At 37.7% G+C, this 11,780-nt stretch overlaps 2 protein-coding genes across 2 annotated transcripts; both read right to left on the bottom strand.

Annotated features, from left to right (window-relative positions):
• Positions 1–525: 525 nt before the first annotated feature.
• Positions 526–5,170, bottom strand: cfap73 (cilia and flagella associated protein 73). Its single transcript, XM_042487495.1, has 7 exons — positions 5,085–5,170; positions 4,845–4,977; positions 3,270–3,362; positions 2,988–3,179; positions 1,014–1,235; positions 742–900; positions 526–654 (listed from the first exon to the last, which is right to left on the bottom strand). Exons 1-7 carry the CDS (start codon positions 5,120–5,122, stop codon positions 526–528), a joined length of 966 nt encoding a protein of 321 aa, XP_042343429.1. The 5' UTR covers positions 5,123–5,170.
• Positions 5,171–8,582: 3,412 nt separating this feature from the next.
• iqcd (IQ motif containing D) lies at positions 8,583–10,679 on the bottom strand. Its single transcript, XM_042489076.1, has 4 exons — positions 9,993–10,679; positions 9,612–9,833; positions 9,440–9,511; positions 8,583–8,864 (listed from the first exon to the last, which is right to left on the bottom strand). Exons 1-4 carry the CDS (start codon positions 10,617–10,619, stop codon positions 8,583–8,585), a joined length of 1,203 nt encoding a protein of 400 aa, XP_042345010.1. The 5' UTR covers positions 10,620–10,679.
• Between the last annotated feature and the right edge of the window lie 1,101 nt (positions 10,680–11,780).

Consider the following 11,780-nt stretch of genomic DNA (forward strand, 5'->3'; position numbering starts at 1 on the left):
ACTATGGGCCCCTGAGAACACACGCATGCAGAGCCGTGATTCTTGTAGTTTTGTTTTCAAATTTTGCAGCTTAATAACAAAGAGGAGCTCAAAGAGGATCCTACAGACCACTCACTAAACTTAATACGTTTATCAAGAAACAATGGTAGATTATTAGCATACTTCCCAGCATGCAATATTTTTAGCCTGAACTCTCTAGAAACCCAGTCTGTAGTTTAAATACAGTACATTTAGTATTACAGTATCTTTGATAGATTTCCATGTTTCTTTGATCAGCCAAAGATCTTTTTGCTAAATTCTGAACGAAAAAACCTCAAACCATAAGGTGATGTAAAATCAGATCAAACTAGAACTCCATCTCAAAATGATAAATTAGTTGTGTCATTGATTTATTGAAGTTCATTGTCTTCAAGTTTACAGTTGAGTTTTACATTAGAACTCATAACCAAACTTTATATGAACTGTTTAATGCTGTTTTAGTGAATTCAGCTTAAAAGCTGCTGGAAACTTAAATTTAGGGTTAAACTAAGCAGTTTTTTTAATATTAGTTGCAATGCGCTTTTTGGACTTTTCTTTTTTCTTTCCATCTTGCTTCTGCAAGGGAGTCTGATGTTGTTTCACTATGTCCTGGTGGTCTTTGATGAAAATCTTGGCCTAAAAAGAAGACAGCAGGAAAAACTGAGTTTTCTGTTGCTCTGGCTGTTTGTCTGCATGTCTGCTCTGTCGGGGGTCGGTACATACCTTGTCCAGCTGTTTCTCTGTGTCATTTATATCCACAGACTCCTCTCCCTCTACCTTGTCGTCTATCATTTCATATAGGTTGAGGGTTGCCATCTTAATCTTCCCGAGTGTTAGTGTTTTCTTTGCTGCTGTTTCCTCAATGTGGGTCCACTCCCTTCCCTGCGTGAAGACGGGGACAAATGAATGTCACACTGAAGGCAGTAATCTTTAAGCAACATTTGATTTGTTGTTAGCTCCGATGCTGGACTTTGACCCGGGGTCATGCATCTTACCCATATAAGAGCCTCAGAGCACGTCTTCTCTAGCTCAGTCTGGAGCTGGGACAGCTGGTTGTTTTTTTGCAGTCGCAGCAAGCGATGCTGGTCCTCTAGTTTCCGAAGTTCTTTCCTCTGCTGGTGGACCTGCTCCTGCGCCTTAATCTCTTTCTGATAGAGATGGTCTCTGAAGTGAAGAAGGCTCTCTAAATGACCCGTGAGCTCCTGCACATTATCAAACTGTAACACACACACGTTCAAGGTGAAGCAACCAAAGCTGAAGTTGATTATTTACTTAAAACATGTCCATGAACACCTCTGCATGCATCATACAAACTATTGCACTTTTCTGAAATAAAACTGTAGGGAGAAAGAGCCAGAGGTGTTATTTTACATAGCAAGGCTAATAAACAAAGTGAATGCAGGGTGTTTACGGGTGTCAGACATTAAAACTGAATGGTTTTAAAGACATTTTTCACATGCTTATTTAATTTACATTTTGCCACAGGTAAGTGCAAGTATTAAGTAAAACGACAGTGTTAGGTTCAGTGGCAGGTTTTAAAGATTTGCAACAATCAGAAATGTAGAGTTTGATTCATTTTGATAAAAAAATAAATTAAAAGATGGATGAATTACATTAAAGGACCAGTGTGTTTAGGGGGATATAGGAGATATTTTGGCAAAAATGGAAGTGTAAAAATCATGTTTTCTTGAGTGTATAATCACCTGAAAATAAGGACTGTTGAGTTTGTGTTACGTTAAAATGAGCTGTTTATATTTACATAGGGAGCGGGTCATTTATGGAGATCACCATGTTGCACCACCATGTTTCTACAGCAGCCCAAAATGGGCAAACCAAACTCCAGACTGATAGAGCCATTTGCGTTTTTGTGTCAACCACCGTAGTAAGAAGCTCATCCGCAAAGCGCAACGCTGGAGTTACACCGATTTGAAACTGCTTTACTGTTTCTAGTGGATTCCTCTGCGGATATTCCGGTTGAAACCTCCTGAACATCTGGATCTCCAGTTATCAGAGGAAAAGGTGAGCACACATTAGCATGCATTGGATGTGCAGCCTGCATGCCAAACAGCATCAGAAATGCATGATATGTAACATGAAACTACTTTATTCTGTGTTTCCACCAGTTTAAATCACTGGGTCCCTTAATTTTGGAGTGGAAGAGACCTCAGCAAATAATCTTGCTCTTGGAAAAAAAACCTCCTAAACATCTGGATCAGATATAAGGTGAGTACACATTAACTTAGCATAGAAAAGGGGCTGTCACACGATGTGGTGGGCGAGCCACTCATCTCTGCCCAACAGCGTCTGAGATACACTGATCTGTAACGTGAAAGTGCTTTATTTGTTTGTTTGTTTTTACTAGTTTTAATCACCTGTTCCATTTATTTTGGCGAGGAAGAAACCTCAGTGGATTATTATAAAAACCTCCTTAACAATTAACACTGAGGCCATTATGGCCGAGAGAAGTTAGACTATTAAAGGCCATGAAATCCCCTAAATCTTGCATACTTCACCTTAAAATTAGATCAAATGTATGTAGCAATTAAGACCCACAAATTCAAATTAAACAAAAAATTAAAATTAAAGGGCTATTTTTTTTACAAAACTGAATTTAAGAAATTTTAGGACTTTCAAGAGCCTGAGTGAATCTGTTTATTGTTTAGGACATCATCAAGAGTCAAGGTGAGTCAAGATTTAGGATAACAGTTTATTCACGCAAAAAAAGCTTTGGAGTAAACTTTCTCTTACAAATGATGTGTGTTATGCCAAAGGGGTTGCATGGAGGAACCTGTTAGCATTTTATGCTTCTAAAGCATCAAAAAATCAAATTTAACGTTTATAGTTTGGAAGTACAGGAGATGAGATGTTGGGTGTTTAAAAAAGGCTTAGTACTAAATGTATATTTTTATGATGGATAAAATTAAGAGTTAGTCATGTGCTTTTCTGCCATGTAAAAATCTATGCATTACCTTTGTCATTTTGACCACACACTCCATGAAGTCTGGATACACAGAGTGTCTCTGCACCTGACGCTGTAGCTCCTGTTTCATCTCTATCAGTTTAGCATGCTCCACCTTTAGCCTCTCCATCTTTCCAGCCAGATGAAGCCTCTCTGTCCTCTCCCTCTCTGCTTTCTCAACAGCTCGATCAGCATCTGCATCCTGCAGCGAGAGAAGGAAAGTTTGGTTAATTTAATAATATCTTGCTACAGTCTAACACAGGAGTCGTGTGACAAATCGTCCTCACTGTACCTTGAGCAGAAAATCACAGCTGGAGTGTAACTCCTTTACTTTTTCTAACTTCTTCTGCAACTCAACTTTGCTCTGTTGCACACTCTCCAACCTCTGCATAAAAACACACACAGCAGGCAAAAACAAATGATAAATATTTATGATGCATGGTCAGTCAGGACAGTGAGCATTAAGACGTATAATAACATAAACATTTTCACTCTCTGCCGTACTTCTCTGCCGTAATGTATGTTTGAATGTTCCAACTAGCAAATGAAAGGTTGAGGTCTCGGCTATAAATAAACATTTTAATGTACACAAATGTTTCCAAAATTTGGTGATTTGTGTTTTAAGTCATGTTTTGCAATTGCGCCAAACAGCTCCATCATGGGGATGATTGGCACAATAGTCACAAAAAACCCCCCAAAGCAACCAATAAAAACAATTACAACATTTAATTCAAACAACACCAACAACAACAACAAAACAGTAACAATTGAGTAACAATATAAATCACGATGTGATTAAGGTCTGTACATAATGCACTATTGTTTCCTTTATTATGTTAATCGCTGGCTGACATTACAGTCTTTAAGAGGCTATAGCGGGTTTTTAAAGTAGAGAAATGATATTGGTATATGAAACTAGCTTCTCAGGAAAAGGGCTGAACAACACTCCAAAGTAAGGCTAAATTTTGGGGATGGAAAATCGGCATGGCCATTTCACAATCGTTCCTTGACCTCTGACCTCAAGATATCTGAATGAAAATGTGTACCCATCAAGCCCCAAGAAAGTGCATGAAGCTCTGATGCAAAATGTACACAGTGGCCAAAAGTGTAATTACACTGTCTGGGGCGGTCATGTGATGCCCACTGGCCTAGAGAGACTTTGAGACTTGACATACATCGGGAAAGAGATGTCTGTAAATCAGTCAATAATTTTTTGTGAGTGTCAAAACCCCTGTGAAATGACTCATTTCACTATCTAGATTCAAGCCACGCAGTTTGATAGCATTTGGAAAGTCTAAAAGAACCACCAGCAGAAGTTACCCGCTCAGGCACTCTCAGCCACGCTCGGCCGCAGTTAGTCTCCAGTGTGCATGCCTTATGGGCCAGTACATCCGGGTATTTTATACCCACAGAAAGATCTTTTTTGCTTTGAGCGCCAATGAGCAGCTCTCATAGAAATGAATAAGGCCCCTCCTCCAACACTGTATGCAGACTTTTTTTAAAAAAAAAACCAAAACATCCTAATCCAGACAATATGGACTTCATAACTGGTTTGTAATGCTTAATGTAATGTTTAATGGTAATTAACTATTGAAATTTAGTGAATAATTATGAAAATCACAAATTGCAAAAATAATAATAATAATAACAATAACAATAATACTAATCGTTTGATAGCCCTAATATATATATGGTGGCAAGGCATTTTTTTAGGGCTGGCAGCAACTGCTGCCCAAATGCAAATCCCAGTAGATTTGCTCCTGCAAAGGACCAGAAAATAGCTAAGTGCAAACCAACCCCGGTCTCCCCTATAAGCTGCTAGACGTTAGAGGTGAGAAGTTATGATGGCTAACAGTTATTTCTTCACCTGTTTGCGCTCCTTGAGCTTTGCGTCAAGCTCTTCCTGCTCCCGGCGTTTCCTCAGCAGATCAAAGTGGGCAAAGCTCGTGTTATGTGAAGGTCCTCCTGTCACCACACCGCTTGCCCCCGCAGGCGACCTCCTGTTCACACACAAACATAGTAGAGAGTTATTAACATTGACCGCTCGCATTGATTCTGGCCCGGCTTCACACGCTCCTCCAGCGAGAGCCGCTCCGCACAAACTCACTGTGGACACCGCTCCTCTCCGCCGCTCCCACCGCTCATGCTGTCTCTGCAGCTTTACACGCAGATTCAATAACTGTCTGTAACTTTTAGCGGACTCTTCCTCCTGATGCAGTTTGTAAACTTTCAGCTGGCGCTCGGATCCACCTCCCACCGTTTCTATGGTAACACAAACCAGGAACTTTTAAAGGCACAGTCCGTCATTTCAGTGCAAAAGAAAAAAACAAGATTTTTATTTCAATTTAATCCGTAAAACAAACTCGTCTTCGAACGGAAACGATTGGAAGAAGGCCGTTGTATTTTTATGACCGGGCCATTAACCAGCTGATTAACAGAAAATGAATCAATAACAAGTGGTGGATGAAATAGGCTACATAAAAGCCTCGCTTAAGTGAAAGTGGCCTACAGAAAACGACTTTGGTTGAAGTTAAAGTCACCTTTTAGATATTACTTGAGAAAAAGTCTTAAAGGATCTGATATCTACCGTATTTATCCTTGTAGCAAATTGGTTCGAATTATTTCAAAAACATGGGTAGAAAAAAATGAGCAACTGCACAAGACTTGGCTTAAAAATTAGCAGGACATCTGAAAATAAATAAACAATCCAAATCAACTGAAAATATAGTTTTTATTTATTTATTTAAAAAAATGTAGTTTTTGGGTCATTGTTACCTTCTACTAATTTCTTGCAGTATGTGCAGTAAGTGTTTCACTGCCTTTTTCTTAATCTTTTCAAAAGAAATCAAACCAATTTTCTCAGGGTTCAAGGGTTAAATAGCTTGTGAAAGGCATCTCAGCACAGCACAATAAGAACCAATGTCCATCCATGTTTCAAAGGGTTAAGTATCATATGTAATTTTTAAGTATTGAAAGTAAAAGTACTAGTAAATGCAAGTAATAAAAAACAAGCAGACAGAATTCTGAGAATTATTAAGGTTAACATGCACACCATATTACACTTATTTGATGGATCTTGAAGGATGTAAAGAACAAAATCCAGTTTTCCCTTCCCTCCCATTTCATTCCCCTTCATTTGTCTGTTTGTACTCTCCTCCCTTCATTCCCTACTTTGTTGCAAATAGAGAGGTTGGGAATATGTCATGGGGCAAAAGTAATACATTTTATATACGAAATGTAATGAACTAAAGGTGAAAGTTGACAGAAAGATAAAAACTCGAGTAAGTACAGATAGTCCCCCCAAAAAATGCTTAAGTATGGTAACAAAGTATTATTACTTCATACATTTCACCATTGTCAAAAACTAGAATTTTTTTTATTTACTTGAACACAAATAAAACCAGATAATCCAGATAGATCCAGATAGTTGCCTATTAAATAAATGATAAGCTACAGGCTACTCTCAACTTAAAGGTAGGCATTAAGGCGAAGGATACTCAGTTTACATTGCACAGGGGCCACTTTTGCCCAATGACAGGAAGTCCATATCACAATTTTTTGCTTGTTGTTCATCTTTTGAGCTTTGTTGTCCCAATGCATCATTGCCAAGAGGCAGATCAGTGCAGCAGCTCCGCACAGGTCATGTGTATACAGTCAGATGTCACCAAATCCTACACACTGACCGTTTTCATCTATAGGTCTAAGTCAAACTCAATTAGAACTGAAAAGATTGGGCCATTTATATTTATCAGTTTATTAGCAGAAAATGAATCAACTAGATTTTGTTGTGCACACAGTAAAATTGCCTAAAATCCAGATAGTGAATAAATAATAATATAAGTGTCAGAGGAGGACAAGAAGCCACAGGCCTAAACAATGGACCTCCTCTATAGTTAAAGAGAAAAACAAATGATTCCTCAAAAAAGAAGTAAATAATTCAGGATGGGAAGTACACCAAGCAGAAAAATGAACCAATCAGCAATGTTGGGAAGCAACTAGTTAAAGGTAACTAGTTGCACAGCCTACATTCATTTACACTGAACATACACAGTCTCAAATGGAACAAAAAAAGAAAAAAAAAATTCAAGAGAAACATTTTATAACAGGTCCTTTGTTCTGTTCCTTAAAATGACCATGGAAAATCTTGCAGCACTTATCCAGCACTGGCAGGATTTTCTGTGGTTACCTTCTTTATGTAAACAGAGATGTTTTTTTTTTTTTTAGCAGTTGTCTTTTTTTTTTTCTTTTTCTTGTCAGTAGCATTCTGAAAAAAATGTGCTGTAATTTTGAATTAGACCAGGAGTTGAATAAAATTTAAAATGCACAAAATTCCCTTTCTTTAACATGTAACTAGTTACATGTTAAAGAAAGGGAATTTTGTGCATTTTAAATTTTATTCAACTCCTGGTCTAATTCAAAATTACAGCACATTTACTACAGTTATTAATTATAATGTTTGGTGATTACAAAGGGGATTGCATAATAATATATATTTTTATATATATTATTTTTGGTAAATGATTTATATGGAGAATAAAGCAATTATTTTGTTTCTTTGCATTTTATTGCCATGCAGGAATACCTTATTTTGGCATAGCTGATTTCTGGACTTTTTTTTTTTTTTTTTAATGTAATAAGTTACTTTACTTGATGAAATAATGACAATCATTACATTAATCAATACTTTTGAAACAGGGTAAAGTAATCTGTGACCCATTAGCCTACATTTCAAAAGCAACCTTGCCATCGCTGCTAATCAATTAGTGGATTAATGAACTGACAAACAAATTGGTAATCAATTAATCAGAGATCCCCTCCAGTTATGTTTCGAGGCATGAAAATACTAATTGTTAGTTGAAGCCCTAACATTAATACTCCTACACTATTAGTGGATTGAGCCTTGCAAAGTTTTAATATCAGACAATTTAGCAGCCGTCCTGGCTCCCTCTGTACAAATAAATGAAATGTATTATTGACAATTGATCATCAGAACATGAGGTCCTGTACCGCCACCCTGTGGTCATAAAAGAAAACTGCAGCTGGTACACCAAATGAATCCTTTGATAAGTTATTTCAGCTGATTAGACCTGTTTTTAGTTTTAAATTGAGTTGAGCGATGCTGGAAACGTGTTAAGGTCATTAAAGTCAGTGTGTTAACAAAAATTATAACAGTGATCCAAAACAGGTGACAGGAAGCTGACAGAGTCACAGAAACGTCACCAGGTCTGTGCACTCCCACAGAGTCCAGAGAAGACGACTTAACCCTCAAACAATTGTCTGGATTTCCACTATAAAAAATGTCATCATCTACTGCTATTTCAACATTTATGATTATTTTGATAATGTCCACAGCAACACGGTATTCAAATATTATATGTTGTTCACAAAGAGTTAAAAAGTGCTGCAGGTCTTTATATTATGTTTCTAAAAAATATTCTAATTACTAGTTTAAAACATGAAATACTTCATTAAAACAGCACAAAAATGATAAAAACATACAGAATATTGAGTATAATAGTGTTTGCCCAACAGGCTCTTTTTCACAAAATCTTTCCAAAACATTCATACTCAGCAGGTTAAGTGTGTGTGCCTGCGTGAAACTGGTTTATTTATTCTTCTTGCTTTTGCCTTTTTTGGCCTTCTTGCTTTTGCCCTTGTTCTTTAAGGCTTTGCGAGTGCTGTAGCCTCTCCACCAGGCTTGGGCCATTACAGCAGCTTTTGTCTTTAACTCTAGCTCCCTCAAATCCTCCTTTCTCTTCTCCTCTGCCAGACGACGCTTTTCCAGGATCTGGTTGCACTCCACCTCTAGGTCAGAAAAAGGTTTCTCTAGCTTCCTCAGCTCCTCCATATTTCTTTCGTAATCCATTTCAACCAACTCCAGGTTGGCCTGAGACAGGTGATGGTGGCAGTGATGGTGTTGAGGGGTGAAAGGATGGAGAGGAGAGAGGAAATGGTGGATAGTGATGAGTAGTAAAAACAAACAAAATTAGAAGATTAAACAAATGAAATCAGAGATGTTTTTCTCCAATCTAGAAATTTATTGTTAAAATTGTTTAATTAAATAAAAAAGGCAAACGTTCAATGATTTCAGCTTCTCTAATGTGATTTCTGATTTTCTGTGTTTTATTCTATTATATTTATAAACATTGTTCTGAATGTATTTTTACAGAATCATCTCAACAGATGCTCCTCTTCAGCTCATGGACTGACAAATCACCATCAACCGGTGAAGGCTGTGAGATGCAGGTGAAAGCTCTGGAAAAAGCTAGTAAATAGACCTTGTGTTCAGATTATTTGGTTAAACTACCCTACAAGATCAAGAACAGACTGCCATGTCAAACACCTTATTGACTTAGCCTCAATAGAACCATGAATGAATGTAAAGAGTATGCATGCATAATATGTATTTTTTTCCAGTTTCTTTTGGCAATTTGTGGTGGCATCTTTGTCTGAGTTTTGTACCTGGTATTTTTGTATTTCATCATCAAAGGTTTGGAGCAAGTATTCAATTTCTGTTTCCACTTTTTCATTTTTCTGCCAGGAAAAAAACATAAACAGTGACATGGGATTTAATTAAATTTAAATAGGCTGTGTTAATGCCTTTACTGTGAAATGTTCGAGATACCACACTGACCTCTTGGATCACTCTCTCTGTCTGCCTGTCTTCAAGGATCATATTGTTGAACTGACTGGTCAGCTGATTGATGTCCTGTTGCATACTGGCGTGCTTCATCTTTGCTGACTTGATGTGTATCTGACACTGCTTGTCAGCGAGAAGCAGCATATCCTCTTCTTGTCTGTTGTCCCCTTTCAGGGCACTCTGCAAATTTTTGATATCAGCATTTGCCTGAGAAATCTGGGATACAAAGGCAAAAAGAGGAAATGTGAGATACAATGGCTTAAATAAGAAATCTCTGTCTTTTTTCTTCTCTAACTGCATCCAGGCAAGTTATGCATGAGGTAGGTTTCTCTTGTAAGTGAGGGTCTTTTTTTTCAACATTTACTTTTAGTTCACCTCTGCATCTATTTCCTTAATGGCTGCTGCGACTCCTTCTTCCAGTGAAACCACGCGCTCCAGATCCTGGGCAAAGGATGAAGACACCTGCTTGTGGAGAATCAGCTCTAGCTCCTCCTCATCCAGATTGGTGAGCAGCAGCTTTTCTTCCACATGGCTGTGAAACTTCTTGAGCCCTCTGATTAGTATGTTCTCACCTTTCCCTACTTCCACACCTGGCTCTGACCTCAAGCCACATACTGCATGTGGACGGGCTTGGATGATCCTGAGCAGATCCCTGACAGAGTTCTTGATGTCCGTCTCAAGCTGAGCCTGTGCTCTCATCCTTGCTTCCCAAACTTCTTCTTGTCCCTCGCCTGACTCCTGCTTGAGACCCATGAGCGACTCCAGCCTTTCATGCAATATTTGGTGCTTCTGAAGTGCCCTACTCAACTCCTTGTCCACAACACTAGACATACTGTTAAGGAGGACAGCTGGAAGAGTGGCTGCAGTCTCAACTTGACTGATGCAGTTTTTCAATATGTTCGAGATGTGTTGAGCCTCAGGAGAGAGCAGCTTCCTCTGTGACAGCTCTTGGATCTTGAGAGCATCTTCTGGCTGGTTCTTGGCCAGCACTGTTGCAGACATACTGACACTGTGATGGCAGGAAAACAGTCAACCATGACAAAACATTAGTGTTGTAAAATTTTGAGACTTAAAAATGCAGTGTTTGTCTGTATTTACTTACAATATTATCCTCTTCCTTCACTTCTTTGCTTTCAGTACAGCTAGTTTAGTTCCATATAAATGTGCCTCTTTGTGCTCCCATACCAATCCACTTGTGCTTCTTTTAGGGACTGTACTTTATCAGTTTATTTTGTTTATTTTTGCAAAATCTTTAATTTCCTTTGGTTTTAAGTCAGCGTATTGTTTACATTTTGTAAAATAAAACTGAATATGTGGCTACTGGTAATGTGTGGACCTTGAATTAATCTGGACTAAGGAGAAATCTGACCCTATGACAGGACCAGTTAGAAATCACTGGTTTACAGGGTATTATATAAATACAAAATAAAATAATTTCCAGTAGTCTTAAGTTATTCTTAAACAAATATTTGATAAGCCTCCCCCTTTTTACACCAACCACTCCCTCCTCATAATTGATGAATAGCACCTTACATTAAGCAATATAGCTTGGAAATGTAATATTATGTAATACAGGCTACAGTAGCCTTCAGTCACATTGACACATTAACTACATTTGTCATTAGTTAAACTATTAACGACAGTATGCAGTCAAATTACATTGAATGAGATAGCATTAATGTAAGTTAGTAAGTAATAATATGTAATATGTAAGTAACATAAGTAACATATATACACTTACCGGTAAGTTACTTAGTTTTAGTTTTTTTAAGAAAATGTTTTAAGTTGATGAGGAGGATGACTTTACCCTGTAATATTTTAGATGTATATTATAAGATAGCGTATGTCGACTCGTACGTTGACCGCAAGCAGAACATGTTGACATTTGTCCTCTGTTGCTAAGATACCACGGGTGACAAATGAGGCATAAAAATAATGTGGACATCTATAAATACATTTATTTTTTAAATAAATGAATAGATAAATAATACATGAATCTGACAGAATGAGAAAAAAGAATGAGAAAGACGTTTTATATCGATGGTGGCTGCCCTCAATTAAACGGATTCACAGCATTATCTAGTATCTAGACCTTTATTTTGAAAAACTGGTACCGTTGACTCAGCCTGCCGTCAATTGCTTCAGTGTCGCAAATGTTTGTTG

Source organism: Plectropomus leopardus, chromosome 6 (genome assembly GCF_008729295.1).
Source record: "Plectropomus leopardus isolate mb chromosome 6, YSFRI_Pleo_2.0, whole genome shotgun sequence".
Taxonomy (NCBI): domain Eukaryota; kingdom Metazoa; phylum Chordata; class Actinopteri; order Perciformes; family Serranidae; genus Plectropomus; species Plectropomus leopardus.

Excerpts from the sequence above, each read along its gene's own strand:
- cfap73 (XM_042487495.1), bottom strand. The coding sequence starts at position 5,122 with ATGAGCGGTGGGAGCGGCGGAGAGGAGCGGTGTCCACA. Across the intron at positions 3,363-4,844 it reads AGCTCAAGGAGCGCAAACAG|AGGTTGGAGAGTGTGCAACA; the intron begins GTGAAGAAATAA and ends GTTTTTATGCAG. Across the intron at positions 1,236-2,987 it reads GTGTGGTCAAAATGACAAAG|TTTGATAATGTGCAGGAGCT; the intron begins GTAATGCATAGA and ends TGTGTGTTACAG.
- iqcd (XM_042489076.1), bottom strand. The coding sequence starts at position 10,619 with ATGTCTGCAACAGTGCTGGCCAAGAACCAGCCAGAAGATGCTCTCAAG. Across the intron at positions 9,512-9,611 it reads CAGAGAGAGTGATCCAAGAG|AAAAATGAAAAAGTGGAAAC; the intron begins GTCAGTGTGGTA and ends TTTTCCTGGCAG. Across the intron at positions 8,865-9,439 it reads ATGAAATACAAAAATACCAG|GCCAACCTGGAGTTGGTTGA; the intron begins GTACAAAACTCA and ends CACCTGTCTCAG.